The sequence below is a fragment of the Salmo salar genome, chromosome 17 (genome assembly GCF_965601325.2).
Source record: "Salmo salar chromosome 17, fSalSal1, whole genome shotgun sequence".
Lineage (NCBI taxonomy): Eukaryota > Metazoa > Chordata > Actinopteri > Salmoniformes > Salmonidae > Salmo > Salmo salar.
This window is the reverse complement of record NC_138307.1, coordinates 65,450,097-65,473,118: the sequence shown is the minus strand read 5'-3', so window position 1 is coordinate 65,473,118 and position 23,022 is coordinate 65,450,097. Positions and strand designations below refer to the sequence as shown.

Here is a 23,022-nt window from a genome sequence, read left to right as displayed (position 1 = left end):
CACACACACACACACACACACACACACACACACACACTACTATCAGAGATCACTCAGACACACACACACACTACTATCAGAGATCACTCAGACACACACACACACACACTACTATCAGAGATCACTCAGACACACACACACACACACACTACTATCAGAGACCACTCAGACACACACACACACCTACTATCAGAGACCACTCAGTCACACACACACTACTATCAGAGACCACTCAGACACACACACACACACACTACTATCAGAGACCACTCAGACACACACACACACTACTATCAGAGACCACTCAGACACACACACTACTATCAGAGACCACTCAGTCACACACACACTACTATCAGACACCACTCAGTCACACACACACTACTATCAGAGACCACTCAGACACACACACTACTATCAGAGACCACTCAGTCACACACACACTACTATCAGAGACCACTCAGTCACACACACACTACTATCAGAGACCACTCAGACACACACACACTACTATCAGAGACCACTCAGACACACACACTACTATCAGAGACCACTCAGACACACACACACACACTACTATCAGAGACCACTCAGACACACACACTACTATCAGAGACCACTCAGACACACACACACTACTATCAGAGACCACTCAGACACACACACACACACAACTATCAGAGACCACTCAGACACACACACACACACACACTACTATCAGAGACCACTCAGACACACACACACACTACTATCAGAGATCACTCAGACACACACACACTACTATCAGAGATCACTCAGACACACACACACACACACACACACTATCAGAGACCACTCAGTCACACACACACACACACTACTATCAGAGACCACTCAGTCACACACACACACACACACACACACACTACTATCAGAGACCACTCAGACACACACACACACACACTACTATCAGAGACCACTCAGTCACACACACACACACACACTACTATCAGAGACCACTCAGTCACACACACACACACACTACTATCAGAGACCACTCAGTCACACACACACACTACTATCAGAGACCACTCAGACACACACACACACTACTATCAGAGACCACTCAGACACACACACTACTATCAGAGACCACTCAGTCACACACACACACACTACTATCAGAGACCACTCAGTCACACACACACACTACTATCAGAGACCACTCAGTCACACACACACACTACTATCAGAGACCACTCAGTCACACACACTACTATCAGAGACCACTCAGACACACACACACACACCATCAGACACACACACACACACACACACACACACACACACACACACTACTATCAGAGACCACTCAGACACACACACACACTACTATCAGAGACCACTCAGACACACACACACACTACTATCAGAGATCACTCAGACACACACACTACTATCAGAGACCACTCAGACACACACACACTACTATCAGAGACCACTCAGACACACACACACACTACTATCAGAGACCACTCAGACACACACACACACACACTACTATCAGAGACCACTCAGACACACACACACACACACTACTATCAGAGACCACTCAGACACACACACCTATCAGAGACCACTCAGACACACACACACACACACACACACACACACACACACACACACACACACACACACACACACACACACTACTATCAGAGACCACTCAGACACACACACTACTATCAGAGACACTCAGACACACACACTACTATCAGAGATCACTCAGACACACACACACACTACTATCAGAGATCACTCAGACACACACACACACACTACTATCAGAGATCACTCAGACACACACACACACACACACTACTATCAGAGACCACTCAGACACACACACTACTATCAGAGACCACTCAGTCACACACACACTACTATCAGAGACCACTCAGACACACCACACACACACTACTATCAGAGACCACTCAGACACACACACACACTACTATCAGAGACCACTCAGACACACACACTACTATCAGAGACCACTCAGTCACACACACACTACTATCAGACACCACTCAGTCACACACACACTACTATCAGAGACCACTCAGACACACACACACTATCAGAGACCACTCAGACACACACTACTCAGAGACCACTCAGACACACACACTACTATCAGAGACCACTCAGACACACACACACACACTACTATCAGAGACCACTCAGACACACACACTACTATCAGAGACCACTCAGACACACACACACTACTATCAGAGACCACTCAGACACACACACACACACAACTATCAGAGACCACTCAGACACACACACACACACACTACTATCAGAGACCACTCAGACACACACACACACTACTATCAGAGATCACTCAGACACACACACACTACTATCAGAGATCACTCAGACACACACACACACACACACACACTATCAGAGACCACTCAGTCACACACACACACACACTACTATCAGAGACCACTCAGTCACACACACACACACACACACACACACTACTATCAGAGACCACTCAGACACACACACACACACACTACTATCAGAGACCACTCAGTCACACACACACACACACACTACTATCAGAGACCACTCAGTCACACACACACACACACTACTATCAGAGACCACTCAGTCACACACACACACTACTATCAGAGACCACTCAGACACACACACACACTACTATCAGAGACCACTCAGACACACACACTACTATCAGAGACCACTCAGTCACACACACACACACTACTATCAGAGACCACTCAGTCACACACACACACTACTATCAGAGACCACTCAGTCACACACACACACTACTATCAGAGACCACTCAGACACACACACTACTATCAGAGACCACTCAGACACACACACTACTATCAGAGACCACTCAGACACACACACACACACACACACTACTATCAGAGACCTCTCAGTCACACACACACACACACACACTACTATCAGAGATCACTCAGACACACACACTACTATCAGAGACCACTCAGTCACCACACACTACTATCAGAGACCACTCAGTCACACACACACTACTATCAGAGACCACTCAGACACACACACAGCACACACTACTATCAGAGACCACTCAGTCACACACACACACACACTACTATCAGAGACCACTCAGACACACACACACACTACTATCAGAGACCACTCAGACACACACACACACACACTACTATCAGAGACCACTCAGACACACACACACTACTATCAGAGACCACTCTGACACACACACACACACACACACACACTACTATCAGAGACCACTCAGACACACACACACACACACTATCAGAGACCACTCAGACACACACACACACACCTATCAGAGACCACTCAGACACACACACACACACACACACACACACACCTATCAGAGACCACTCAGACCACACACACACACACACACACACTCAGACACACACACACACACACACACACACACACACACACACACACACACACACACACACACACACTACTATCAGAGATCACTCAGACACACACACTACTATCAGAGACCACTCAGTCACACACACACTACTATCAGAGACCACTCAGACACACACACACACTACTATCAGAGACCACTCAGACACACACACACACACACACACCTATCAGAGACCACTCAGACACACACACACACACCTATCAGAGACCACACACACACACACACACACACACACACACACTACTATCAGAGATCACTCAGACACACACACACACTACTATCAGAGATCACTCAGACACACACACACACACCTACTATCAGAGATCACTCAGACACACACACACACACACACTACTATCAGAGACCACTCAGACACACACACACACACACTACTATCAGAGACCACTCAGTCACACACACACTACTATCAGAGACCACTCAGACACACACACACACACACTACTATCAGAGACCACTCAGACACACACACACACTACTATCAGAGACCACTCAGACACACACACTACTATCAGAGACCACTCAGTCACACACACACTACTATCAGAGACCACTCAGTCACACACACACTACTATCAGAGACCACTCAGACACACACACTACTATCAGAGACCACTCAGTCACACACACACTACTATCAGAGACCACTCAGTCACACACACACTACTATCAGAGACCACTCAGACACACACACACACTACTATCAGAGACCACTCAGACACACACACTACTATCAGAGACCACTCAGACACACACACACACACTACTATCAGAGACCACTCAGACACACACACTACTATCAGAGACCACTCAGACACACACACACTACTATCAGAGACCACTCAGACACACACACACACACACACACACTATCAGAGACCACTCAGACACACACACACACACACTACTATCAGAGACCACTCAGACACACACACACACTACTATCAGAGACCACTCAGACACACACACACTACTATCAGAGATCACTCAGCACACACACACACACACACTACTATCAGAGACCACTCAGTCACACACACACACACACTACTATCAGAGACCACTCAGTCACACACACACACACACACCCTACTATCAGAGACCACTCAGACACACACACACACACACTACTATCAGAGACCACTCAGTCACACACACACACACACACTACTATCAGAGACCACTCAGTCACACACACACACACACTACTATCAGAGACCACTCAGTCACACACACACACTACTATCAGAGACCACTCAGACACACACACACACTACTATCAGAGACCACTCAGACACACACACTACTATCAGAGACCACTCAGTCACACACACACACACTACTATCAGAGACCACTCAGTCACACACACACACTACTATCAGAGACCACTCAGTCACACACACACACTACTATCAGAGACCACTCAGACACACACACTACTATCAGAGACCACTCAGACACACACACTACTATCAGAGACCACTCAGACACACACACACACACACACACTACTATCAGAGACCTCTCAGTCACACACACACACACACACACTACTATCAGAGATCACTCAGACACACACACTACTATCAGAGACCACTCAGTCACACACACTACTATCAGAGACCACTCAGTCACACACACACACACACCTACTATCAGAGACCACTCAGACACACACACACACACACACACACACACACACACACACACACTACTATCAGAGACCACTCAGTCACACACACACACACACTACTATCAGAGACCACTCAGTCACACACACACACACACACTACTATCAGAGACCACTCAGTCACACACACACACACTACTATCAGAGACCACTCAGTCACACACACACACTACTATCAGAGACCACTCAGACACACACACACACACACACTACTATCAGAGACCACTCAGTCACACACACACACACACACTACTATCAGAGACCACTCAGACACACACACTACTATCAGAGACCACTCAGACACACACACTACTATCAGAGACCACTCAGACACACACACACACACTACTATCAGAGACCACTCAGACACACACACACACACACACACTACTATCAGAGACCACTCAGACACACACACACACACTACTATCAGAGACCACTCAGTCACACACACACACTACTATCAGAGACCACTCAGTCACACACACTACTATCAGAGACCACTCAGACACACACACACACACACACACCACACACACACACACACACACTACTATCAGAGACCACTCAGACACACACACACACTACTATCAGAGACCACTCAGACACACACACACACTACTATCAGAGACCACTCAGACACACACACACACTACTATCAGAGACCACTCAGACACACACACACACTACTATCAGAGACCACTCAGACACACACACTACTATCAGAGACCACTCAGTCACACACACACTACTATCAGAGACCACTCAGACACACACACACACACACACTACTATCAGAGACCACTCAGACACACACACACACACACACTACTATCAGAGACCACTCAGACACACACACACACACACTACTATCAGAGACCACTCAGTCACACACACACACACTACTATCAGAGACCACTCAGTCACACACACACTACTATCAGAGACCACTCAGTCACACACACACTACTATCAGAGACCACTCAGTCACACACACACTACTATCAGAGACCACTCAGACACACACACACACTACTATCAGAGACCACTCAGACACACACACACACACTACTATCAGAGACCACTCAGACACACACACTACTATCAGAGACCACTCAGTCACACACACACTACTATCAGAGACCACTCAGACACACACACACACTACTATCAGAGACCACTCAGACACACACACACACACACACCTATCAGAGACCACTCAGACACACACACACACACCTATCAGAGACCACACACACACACACACACACACACACACACACACACACACACCACACACACACACACACACCTACTATCAGAGACCACTCAGACACACACACACACTACTATCAGAGACCACTCAGACACACACACACACTACTATCAGAGACCACTCAGACACACACACACACTACTATCAGAGACCACTCAGACACACACACACACTACTATCAGAGACCACTCAGACACACACACTACTATCAGAGACCACTCAGTCACACACACACTACTATCAGAGACCACTCAGACACACACACACACACACTACTATCAGAGACCACTCAGACACACACACACACACACACTACTATCAGAGACCACTCAGACACACACACACACACACTACTATCAGAGACCACTCAGTCACACACACACACACTACTATCAGAGACCACTCAGTCACACACACACTACTATCAGAGACCACTCAGTCACACACACACTACTATCAGAGACCACTCAGTCACACACACACTACTATCAGAGACCACTCAGACACACACACACACTACTATCAGAGACCACTCAGACACACACACACACACTACTATCAGAGATCACTCAGACACACACACTACTATCAGAGACCACTCAGTCACACACACACTACTATCAGAGACCACTCAGACACACACACACACTACTATCAGAGACCACTCAGACACACACACACACACACACCTATCAGAGACCACTCAGACACACACACACACACCTATCAGAGACCACACACACACACACACACACACACACACACACACCACACACACACACACACACACTACTATCAGAGATCACTCAGACACACACACACACTACTATCAGAGATCACTCAGACACACACACACACTACTATCAGAGATCACTCAGACCACACACACACACACACACTACTATCAGAGATCACTCAGACACACACACACACACACACTACTATCAGAGACCACTCAGACACACACACACACACACTACTATCAGAGACCACTCAGTCACACACACACTACTATCAGAGACCACTCAGACACACACACACACTACTATCAGAGACCACTCAGACACACACACACACTACTATCAGAGACCACTCAGACACACACACTACTATCAGAGACCACTCAGTCACACACACACTACTATCAGAGACCACTCAGTCACACACACACTACTATCAGAGACCACTCAGACACACACACACACTACTATCAGAGACCACTCAGACACACACACTATCAGAGACCACTCAGACACACACACACACACTACTATCAGAGACCACTCAGACACACACACTACTATCAGAGACCACTCAGACACACACACACTACTATCAGAGACCACTCAGACACACACACACACACACACACAACTATCAGAGACCACTCAGACACACACACACACACACACTACTATCAGAGACCACTCAGACACACACACACACTACTATCAGAGATCACTCAGACACACACACACTACTATCAGAGACCACTCAGACACACACACACACACACTACTATCAGAGACCACTCAGTCACACACACACACACACTACTATCAGAGACCACTCAGTCACACACACACACACACACACACACACTACTATCAGAGACCACTCAGACACACACACACACACACACTACTATCAGAGACCACTCAGTCACACACACACACACACACTACTATCAGAGACCACTCAGTCACACACACACACACACTACTATCAGAGACCACTCAGTCACACACACACACACTACTATCAGAGACCACTCAGACACACACACACACTACTATCAGAGACCACTCAGACACACACACTACTATCAGAGACCACTCAGTCACACACACACACACTACTATCAGAGACCACTCAGTCACACACACACACTACTATCAGAGACCACTCAGTCACACACACACACTACTATCAGAGACCACTCAGACACACACACTACTATCAGAGACCACTCAGACACACACACTACTATCAGAGACCACTCAGACACACACACACACACACACACACACTACTATCAGAGACCACTCAGTCACACACACACACACACACTACTATCAGAGATCACTCAGACACACACACTACTATCAGAGATCACTCAGTCACACACACACACACTACTATCAGAGACCACTCAGTCACACACACACACACTACTATCAGAGACCACTCAGACACACACACACACACACACACACACACACACACACACACACACTACTATCAGAGACCACTCAGTCACACACACACACACACTACTATCAGAGACCACTCAGTCACACACACACACACACTACTATCAGAGACCACTCAGTCACACACACACACACTACTATCAGAGACCACTCAGTCACACACACACACTACTATCAGAGACCACTCAGACACCACACACACACACACACTACTATCAGAGACCACTCAGTCACACACACACACACACACTACTATCAGAGACCACTCAGACACACACACTACTATCAGAGACCACTCAGACACACACACTACTATCAGAGACCACTCAGACACACACACACACACACACTACTATCAGAGACCACTCAGACACACACACACACACACACACTACTATCAGAGACCACTCATACACACACACACACACTACTATCAGAGACCACTCAGACACACACACTACTATCAGAGACCACTCAGACACACACACTACTATCAGAGACCACTCAGACACACACACACACTACTATCAGAGACCACTCAGTCACACACACACACTACTATCAGAGACCACTCAGTCACACACACTACTATCAGAGACCACTCAGACACACACACACACACACACACACACACACACACACACACACACTACTATCAGAGACCACTCAGACACACACACACACTACTATCAGAGACCACTCAGACACACACACACACTACTATCAGAGACCACTCAGACACACACACACACTACTATCAGAGACCACTCAGACACACACACACACTACTATCAGAGATCACTCAGACACACACACTACTATCAGAGACCACTCAGTCACACACACACTACTATCAGAGACCACTCAGACACACACACACACACACACTACTATCAGAGACCACTCAGACACACACACACACACACACTACTATCAGAGACCACTCAGACACACACACACACACACACTACTATCAGAGACCACTCAGACACACACACACACACACTACTATCAGAGACCACTCAGTCACACACACACACACTACTATCAGAGACCACTCAGTCACACACACACACACTACTATCAGAGACCACTCAGTCACACACACACTACTATCAGAGACCACTCAGTCACACACACACTACTATCAGAGACCACTCAGTCACACACACACTACTATCAGAGACCACTCAGACACACACACACACTACTATCAGAGACCACTCAGACACACACACTACTATCAGAGACCACTCAGACACACACACACACACTACTATCAGAGACCACTCAGACACACACACTACTATCAGAGACCACTCAGACACACACACACTACTATCAGAGACCACTCAGACACACACACACACACAACTATCAGAGACCACTCAGACACACACACACACACACTACTATCAGAGACCACTCAGACACACACACACACTACTATCAGAGATCACTCAGACACACACACACTACTATCAGAGACCACTCAGTCACACACACACACACACTACTATCAGAGACCACTCAGTCACACACACACACACACACACACACACACTACTATCAGAGACCACTCAGACACACACACACACACACTACTATCAGAGACCACTCAGTCACACACACACACACACACTACTATCAGAGACCACTCAGTCACACACACACACACACACACTACTATCAGAGACCACTCAGTCACACACACACACTACTATCAGAGACCACTCAGACACACACACACACTACTATCAGAGACCACTCAGACACACACACTACTATCAGAGACCACTCAGTCACACACACACACACTACTATCAGAGACCACTCAGTCACACACACACACTACTATCAGAGACCACTCAGTCACACACACACACTACTATCAGAGACCACTCAGACACACACACTACTATCAGAGACCACTCAGACACACACACACACACACCTACTATCAGAGACCACTCAGTCACACACACACACACACACTACTATCAGAGACCACTCAGTCACACACACACACACACACTACTATCAGAGACCACTCAGTCACACACACACACTACTATCAGAGACCACTCAGACACACACACACACTACTATCAGAGACCACTCAGACACACACACTACTATCAGAGACCACTCAGTCACACACACACACACTACTATCAGAGACCACTCAGTCACACACACACACTACTATCAGAGACCACTCAGTCACACACACACACTACTATCAGAGACCACTCAGACACACACACTACTATCAGAGACCACTCAGACACACACACTACTATCAGAGACCACTCAGACACACACACACACACTACTATCAGAGACCTCTCAGTCACACACACACACACACACTACTATCAGAGATCACTCAGACACACACACTACTATCAGAGATCACTCAGTCACACACACACACACTACTATCAGAGACCACTCAGTCACACACACACACACACACACTACTATCAGAGACCACTCAGACACACACACACACACACACACACACACACACTACTATCAGAGACCACTCAGTCACACACACACACACACTACTATCAGAGACCACTCAGTCACACACACACACACACACACACACTACTATCAGAGACCACTCAGTCACACACACACACACTACTATCAGAGACCACTCAGTCACACACACACACACACTACTATCAGAGACCACTCAGACACACACACACACACACACTACTATCAGAGACCACTCAGTCACACACACACACACACACACACACACACACACACTACTATCAGAGACCACTCAGACACACACACTACTATCAGAGACCACTCAGACACACACACTACTATCAGAGACCACTCAGACACACACACACACACACACTACTATCAGAGACCACTCAGACACACACACACACACACACACACTACTATCAGAGACCACTCATACACACACACACACACTACTATCAGAGACCACTCAGTCACACACACACTACTATCAGAGACCACTCAGACACACACACACACACACACACACACACACACACACACACACACACTACTATCAGAGACCACTCAGACACACACACACACTACTATCAGAGACCACTCAGTCACACACACACACTACTATCAGAGACCACTCAGTCACACACACTACTATCAGAGACCACTCAGACACACACACACACACACACACAACTATCAGAGACCACTCAGACACACACACACACACTACTATCAGAGACCACTCAGACACACACACACACTACTATCAGAGATCACTCAGACACACACACTACTATCAGAGACCACTCAGTCACACACACACTACTATCAGAGACCACTCAGACACACACACACACACACACTACTATCAGAGACCACTCAGACACACACACACACACACACTACTATCAGAGACCACTCAGACACACACACACACACACTACTATCAGAGACCACTCAGTCACACACACACTACTATCAGAGACCACTCAGTCACACACACACTACTATCAGAGACCACTCAGTCACACACACACACACACACTACTATCAGAGACCACTCAGTCACACACACACACACACTACTATCAGAGACCACTCAGACACACACACAGACACACTACTATCAGAGACCACTCAGACACACACACAGACACACTACTATCAGAGACCACTCAGTCACACACACACACACTACTATCAGAGACCTCTCAGTCACACACACACACACACTACTATCAGAGATCACTCAGACACACACACTACTATCAGAGACCACTCAGTCACACACACACTACTATCAGAGACCACTCAGACACACACACACACACACACACACACACACACACACACACACACTACTATCAGAGACCACTCAGACACACACACACACACTACTATCAGAGACCACTCAGTCACACACACACACTACTATCAGAGACCACTCAGTCACACACACTACTATCAGAGACCACTCAGACACACACACACACACACAACTATCAGAGACCACTCAGACACACACACACACACTACTATCAGAGACCACTCAGACACACACACACACTACTATCAGAGATCACTCAGACACACACACTACTATCAGAGACCACTCAGTCACACACACACTACTATCAGAGACCACTCAGACACACACACACACACACACTACTATCAGAGACCACTCAGACACACACACACACACACTACTATCAGAGACCACTCAGTCACACACACACTACTATCAGAGACCACTCAGTCACACACACACACACACTACTATCAGAGACCACTCAGACACACACACAGACACACTACTATCAGAGACCACTCAGACACACACACAGACACACTACTATCAGAGACCACTCAGTCACACACACACACACTACTATCAGAGACCTCTCAGTCACACACACACACACACTACTATCAGAGATCACTCAGACACACACACTACTATCAGAGACCACTCAGTCACACACACACTACTATCAGAGACCACTCAGTCACACACACACTACTATCAGAGACCACTCAGACACACACACAGACACACTACTATCAGAGATCACTCAGTCACACACACACACACTACTATCAGAGACCACTCAGTCACACACACACACACACACACACCTACTATCAGAGACCACTCAGACACACACACACACACACACACTACTATCAGAGACCACTCAGTCACACACACACACACACACACTACTATCAGAGACCACTCAGTACACACACACACACACACACTACTATCAGAGACCACTCAGTCACACACACACACACACTACTATCAGAGACCACTCAGACACACACACACACACTACTATCAGAGACCACTCAGACACACACACACACACACTACTATCAGAGACCACTCAGACACACACACACACACACACTACTATCAGAGACCACTCAGACACACACACTACTATCAGAGACCACTCAGACACACACACTACTATCAGAGACCACTCAGACACACACACTACTATCAGAGACCACTCAGACACACACACACACACACACTACTATCAGAGACCACTCATACACACACACTACTATCAGAGACCACTCAGACACACACACACACACACACACACACTACTATCAGAGACCACTCAGACACACACACACACACACACACTACTATCAGAGACCACTCAGACACACACACACACACACACTACTATCAGAGACCACTCAGTCACACACACACACACACTACTAGAGACCACTCAGTCACACACACACTACTATCAGAGACCACTCAGACACACACACACACTACTATCAGAGACCACTCAGACACACACACACACACACACACCTATCAGAGACCACTCAGACACACACACACACACACACACACACACACCTATCAGAGACCACTCAGACACACACACACACACACACACACACACACACACACACACACACACACACACACTACTATCAGAGATCACTCAGACACACACACACACTACTATCAGAGATCACTCAGACACACACACACACACTACTATCAGAGATCACTCAGACACACACACACACACTACTATCAGAGATCACTCAGACACACACACACACACACACACTACTATCAGAGACCACTCAGACACACACACACACACACTACTATCAGAGACCACTCAGTCACACACACACACTACTATCAGACACCACTCAGACACACACACTACTATCAGAGACCACTCAGACACACACACACACACACTACTATCAGAGACCACTTAGACACACACACTACTATCAGAGACCACTCAGTCACACACACTACTATCAGAGACCACTCAGTCACACACACACACTACTATCAGACACCACTCAGACACACACACTACTATCAGAGACCACTCAGACACACACACACACACTACTATCAGAGACCACTCAGACACACACACTACTATCAGAGACCACTCAGTCACACACACACTACTATCAGAGACCACTCAGACACACACACACACACTACTATCAGAGACCACTCAGACACACACACTACTATCAGAGACCACTCAGACACACACACACACACTACTATCAGAGACCACTCAGACACACACACTACTATCAGAGACCACTCAGACACACACACACACACAACTATCAGAGACCACTCAGACACACACACACACACACTACTATCAGAGACCACTCAGACACACACACACACTACTATCAGAGACCACTCAGTCACACACACACTACTATCAGAGACCACTCAGTCACACACACACACACACACACACACACACTACTATCAGAGACCACTCAGACACACACACACACACACTACTATCAGAGACCACTCAGTCACACACACACACACACACTACTATCAGAGACCACTCAGTCACACACACACACACACACACTACTATCAGAGACCACTCAGTCACACACACACACTACTATCAGAGACCACTCAGTCACACACACACACTACTATCAGAGACCACTCAGACACACACACACACTACTATCAGAGACCACTCAGTCACACACACACACACTACTATCAGAGACCACTCAGACACACACACTACTATCAGAGACCACTCAGACACACACACTACTATCAGAGACCACTCAGACACACACACTACTATCAGAGACCACTCAGACAAACACACTACTATCAGAGACCACTCAGACACACACACACACACACACACTACTATCAGAGACCTCTCAGTCACACACACACACACACTACTATCAGAGATCACTCAGACACACACACTACTATCAGAGACCACTCAGTCACACACACACTACTATCAGAGACCACTCAGTCACACACACACTACTATCAGAGACCACTCAGACACACACACAGACACACTACTATCAGAGATCACTCAGACACACACACACACTACTATCAGAGACCACTCAGTCACACACACACACACACACTACTATCAGAGACCACTCAGACACACACACACACACACACACACACACACACACACTACTATCAGAGACCACTCAGTCACACACACACACACACTACTATCAGAGACCACTCAGTCACACACACACACACTACTATCAGAGACCACTCAGTCACACACACACACTACTATCAGAGACCACTCAGACACACACACACACACACACTACTATCAGAGACCACTCAGTCACACACACACACACACACACTACTATCAGAGACCACTCAGACACACACACTACTATCAGAGACCACTCAGACACACACACTACTATCAGAGACCACTCAGACACACACACTACTATCAGAGACCACTCAGACACACACACACACACACTACTATCAGAGACCACTCAGACACACACACACACACACACACACTACTATCAGAGACCACTCATACACACACACACACACACACTACTATCAGAGACCACTCAGACACACACACTACTATCAGAGACCACTCAGACACACACACACTACTATCAGAGACCACTCAGACACACACACACACTACTATCAGAGACCACTCAGTCACACACACACACTACTATCAGAGACCACTCAGTCACACACACTACTATCAGAGACCACTCAGACACACACACACACACACACACACACACACACACACACACACACACACTACTATCAGAGACCACTCAGACACACACACACACTACTATCAGAGACCACTCAGACACACACACACACTACTATCAGAGATCACTCAGACACACACACTACTATCAGAGACCACTCAGTCACACACACACTACTATCAGAGACCACTCAGACACACACACACACACACACTACTATCAGAGACCACTCAGACACACACACACACACACACACTACTATCAGAGACCACTCAGACACACACACACACACACTACTATCAGAGACCACTCAGTCACACACACACACACTACTATCAGAGACCACTCAGTCACACACACACTACTATCAGAGACCACTCAGTCACACACACACTACTATCAGAGACCACTCAGTCACACACACACACACACACACTACTATCAGAGACCACTCAGTCACACACACACACACACTACTATCAGAGACCACTCAGACACACACACAGACACACTACTATCAGAGACCACTCAGACACACACACAGACACACTACTATCAGAGACCACTCAGTCACACACACACACACTACTATCAGAGACCACTCAGTCACACACACACACACTACTATCAGAGACCACTCAGACACACACACACACACTACTAGAGACCACTCAGTCACACACACACTACTATCAGAGACCACTCAGTCACACACACACTACTATCAGAGACCACTCAGTCACACACACACACACTACTATCAGAGACCACTCAGTCACACACACACACTACTATCAGAGACCACTCAGACACACACACACACTACTATCAGAGACCACTCAGACACACACACACTACTATCAGAGACCACTCAGTCACACACACACACACACACTACTATCAGAGACCACTCAGACACACACACACACTACTATCAGAGACCACTCAGTCACACACACACACTACTATCAGAGACCACTCAGACACACACACTACTATCAGAGACTACTCAGTCACACACACTACTATCAGAGACCACTCAGACACACACACACACACACTACTATCAGAGACCACTCAGACACACACACACACACACACACACACACACACACACACACACACACACACACACACACACACTACTATCAGAGACCACTCAGACACACACACACTCTACTATCAGAGACCACTCAGACACACACACACTACTATCAGAGACCACTCAGTCACACACACACACACACACACTACTATCAGAGACCACTCAGACACACACACTACTATCAGAGACCACTCAGTCACACACACACACTACTATCAGAGACCACTCAGACACACACACTACTATCAGAGACTACTCAGTCACACACACTACTATCAGAGACCACTCAGACACACACACACACTACTATCAGAGACCACTCAGTCACACACACACTACTATCAGAGACCACTCAGTCACACACACACTACTATCAGAGACCACTCAGACACACACACACACTACTATCAGAGACCACTCAGACACACACACTACTATCAGAGACCACTCAGACACACACACACACACTACTATCAGAGACCACTCAGACACACACACTACTATCAGAGACCACTCAGACACACACACACTACTATCAGAGACCACTCAGACACACACACACACACAACTATCAGAGACCACTCAGACACACACACACACACACTACTATCAGAGACCACTCAGACACACACACACACTACTATCAGAGACCACTCAGTCACACACACACTACTATCAGAGACCACTCAGTCACACACACACACACACACACACACACACTACTATCAGAGACCACTCAGACACACACACACACACACTACTATCAGAGACCACTCAGTCACACACACACACACACACTACTATCAGAGACCACTCAGTCACACACACACACACACACACTACTATCAGAGACCACTCAGTCACACACACACACTACTATCAGAGACCACTCAGTCACACACACACACTACTATCAGAGACCACTCAGACACACACACACACTACTATCAGAGACCACTCAGTCACACACACACACACTACTATCAGAGACCACTCAGTCACACACACACACTACTATCAGAGACCACTCAGACACACACACTACTATCAGAGACCACTCAGACACACACACTACTATCAGAGACCACTCAGACACACACACTACTATCAGAGACCACTCAGACACACACACACACACACACTACTATCAGAGACCTCTCAGTCACACACACACACACACTACTATCAGAGATCACTCAGACACACACACTACTATCAGAGACCACTCAGTCACACACACACTACTATCAGAGACCACTCAGTCACACACACACTACTATCAGAGACCACTCAGACACACACACAGACACACTACTATCAGAGATCACTCAGACACACACACACACTACTATCAGAGACCACTCAGTCACACACACACACACACACTACTATCAGAGACCACTCAGACACACACACACACACACACACACACACTACTATCAGAGACCACTCAGTCACACACACACACACACTACTATCAGAGACCACTCAGTCACACACACACACACACACACTACTATCAGAGACCACTCAGACACACACACTACTATCAGAGACCACTCAGACACACACACTACTATCAGAGACCACTCAGACACACACACTACTATCAGAGACCACTCAGACACACACACACACACACACTACTATCAGAGACCACTCAGACACACACACACACACACACACACTACTATCAGAGACCACTCATACACACACACACACACACACACTACTATCAGAGACCACTCAGACACACACACTACTATCAGAGACCACTCAGACACACACACACTACTATCAGAGACCACTCAGACACACACACACACTACTATCAGAGACCACTCAGTCACACACACACACTACTATCAGAGACCACTCAGTCACACACACTACTATCAGAGACCACTCAGACACACACACACACACACACACACACACACACACACACACACACACACACACACACACACACACACACACACACACACACTACTATCAGAGACCACTCAGACACACACACACACTACTATCAGAGACCACTCAGACACACACACACACTACTATCAGAGATCACTCAGACACACACACTACTATCAGAGACCACTCAGTCACACACACACTACTATCAGAGACCACTCAGACACACACACACACACACACTACTATCAGAGACCACTCAGACACACACACACACACACACTACTATCAGAGACCACTCAGACACACACACACACACACTACTATCAGAGACCACTCAGTCACACACACACACTACTATCAGAGACCACTCAGTCACACACACACTACTATCAGAGACCACTCAGTCACACACACACTACTATCAGAGACCACTCAGTCACACACACACACACACACTACTATCAGAGACCACTCAGTCACACACACACACACACTACTATCAGAGACCACTCAGACACACACACAGACACACTACTATCAGAGACCACTCAGACACACACACAGACACACTACTATCAGAGACCACTCAGTCACACACACACACACTACTATCAGAGACCACTCAGTCACACACACACACACTACTATCAGAGACCACTCAGACACACACACACACACTACTAGAGACCACTCAGTCACACACACACTACTATCAGAGACCACTCAGTCACACACACACTACTATCAGAGACCACTCAGTCACACACACACACACTACTATCAGAGACCACTCAGACACACACACACTACTATCAGAGACCACTCAGTCACACACACACACACACACTACTATCAGAGACCACTCAGACACACACACTACTATCAGAGACTACTCAGTCACACACACTACTATCAGAGACCACTCAGACACACACACACACACACTACTATCAGAGACCACTCAGACACACACACACACACACACACACACACACACACACACACACACACACACACACACACACACACTACTATCAGAGACCACTCAGACACACACACACTCTACTATCAGAGACCACTCAGACACACACACACTCTACTATCAGAGACCACTCAGACACACACACACTACTATCAGAGACCACTCAGTCACACACACACACTACTATCAGAGACCACTCAGACACACTACTATCAGAGACCACTCAGACACACACACTACTATCAGAGACCACTCAGTCACACACACACACTACTATCAGAGACCACTCAGACACACACACTACTATCAGAGACTACTCAGTCACACACACTACTATCAGAGACCACTCAGACACACACACACACTACTATCAGAGACCACTCAGACACACACACACACACACACACACACACACACACACACACACACACACACACTACTATCAGAGACCACTCAGACACACACACACTCTACTATCAGAGACCACTCAGTCACACACACACACACAACCTTCAGAGATCACACACAACTCACCGTAGAACAGAGAGACTCTTGGCGCCGATGTCCTGACAGCCATGTTGGATGCCAGCGATCAGGTAGGGGATAAACTTGTGGATGGAGCCCTTGTCCTGGACAGAACCGGACACACCCTGAGCCACCTTCACCTTGTCCCCTTCACTGTGGAATCAGCCAGTCAGAACACAGAGACGGTTTAGACACAGCTGTGGGATCAGCCAGTCAGAACACAGAGACGGTTTAGACACAGCTGTGGAATCAGCCAGTCAGAACACAGAGACGGTTTAGACACAGCTGTGGAATCAGCCAGTCAGAACACAGAGACGGTTTAGACACAGCTGTGGAATCAGCCAGTCAGAACACAGAGACGGTTTAGACACAGCTGTGGAATCAGCCAGTCAGAACACAGAGACGGTTTAGACACAGCTGTGGAATCAGCCAGTCAGAACACAGAGACGGTTTAGACACCGCTGTGGAATCAGCCAGTCAGAACACAGAGACGGTTTAGACACAGCTGTGGAATCAGCCAGTCAGAACACAGAGACGGTTTAGACACCGCTGTGGAATCAGCCAGTCAGAACACAGAGACGGTTTAGACACCGCTGTGGAATCAGCCAGTCAGAACACAGAGACGGTTTAGACACCGCTGTGGAATCAGCCAGTCAGAACACAGAGACGGTTTAGACACCGCTGTGGAATCAGCCAGTCAGAACACAGAGACGGTTTAGACACAGCTGTGGAATCAGCCAGTCAGAACACAGAGACGGTTTAGACACCGCTGTGGAATCAGCCAGTCAGAACACAGAGACGGTTTAGTTTCTCAAATGAGAGCACAGAGAGCAGCTTAAACCCAGGAAAGTTGGCATCACTTGTTTTGAGAAAATGACTTACATTTGTCATATATTGTATCACAATGTGAACCGTCTGAATTAAAGGACAAACCAATCAATAAATACATGTCTATAATCAGACATTAAAAATTAATTTCATTCATCAGCAACTGTTGATGTGGAATAACTTGGTTTACCTGTTCTTCATTCCAACCCTCCTATGAATTCTAGTGTCTGATCAAGAGTTAGTCTACGTCCCAAATGGCACCCTATTCCCTATGGCCCCTGGTCAGAAGTAGTGCACTAAACAAGCCAGGGAATAGGATGTGATTTGGGCTGCAGCTCCAGTGTGTGATGTCCTCCCTACCTGAAGTAGCGTTTCTGGCTGCTGGTGCTCTTCTCCATGGCGTCCAGAGAGCCCATGCCGCGGTACTTCTTCAGCCGCACGCCGTCCGAGAAGAAGTACTCCCCCGGAGCTTCCGTGGTCGCCGCTAGCAACGAGCCCATCATCACTGGGGAGGAAGAGGTCATAACTCAAGGTCATTGGTTGGTAAGCATTTCTCCAACTAATTGTCGGTACAGCTAGTGTTTTGTTACATCGATTAGCTTCACATTAGCTTAGATTACCATCAATCAGCTTTGAATGAATTAGAGGGATAGACATGAGATCAACAGCGTTTTAGATGGATAGACATGAGATCAACAGTGTTTTAGAGGAATAGACATGAGATCAACAGCGTTTTAGAGGGATAGACATGAGATCAACAGTGTTTTAGAGGGATAGACATGAGATCAACAGTGTTTTAGAGGAATAGACATGAGATCAACAGCGTTTTAGAGGGATAGACATGAGATCAACAGTGTTTTAGAGGGATAGACATGAGATCAACAGTGTTTTAGAGGAATAGACATGAGATCAACAGCGTTTTAGAGGGATAGACATGAGATCAACAGTGTTTTAGAGGAATAGACATGAGATCAACAGTGTTTTAGAGGAATAGACATGAGATCAACAGCGTTTTAGAGGGATAGACACGAGATCAACAGTGTTTTAGAGGAATAGACATGAGATCAACAGTGTTTTAGAGGGATAGACATGAGATCAACAGTGTTTTAGAGGGATAGACATGAGATCAACAGTGTTTTAGAGGGATAGACATGAGATCAACAGCGTTTTAGAGGAATAGACATGAGATCAACAGTGTTTTAGAGGAATAGACATGAGATCAACAGCGTTTTAGAGGGATAGACATGAGATCAACAGTGTTTTAGAGGGATAGACATGAGATCAACAGCGTTTTAGAGGAATAGACATGAGATCAACAGTGTTT

The 23,022-nt window shown here is 46.9% G+C and overlaps 1 protein-coding gene across 5 annotated transcripts in view; it reads right to left on the bottom strand.

Moving 5' to 3' along the window:
• Nucleotides 1-23,022, bottom strand: part of imdh1 (Inosine-5-monophosphate dehydrogenase 1) — a 63,834-nt gene that overhangs the window by 17,373 nt on the left and 23,439 nt on the right. For all 5 annotated transcript variants that reach the window (XM_082963283.1, XM_082963285.1, XM_082963284.1 and 2 more), the window contains 2 exon segments: nt 22,059-22,203; nt 20,880-21,023 (listed from right to left, as the gene is read on the bottom strand). In XM_082963283.1, coding sequence (XP_082819409.1) covers nt 20,880-21,023; nt 22,059-22,203 — 289 coding nt within the window.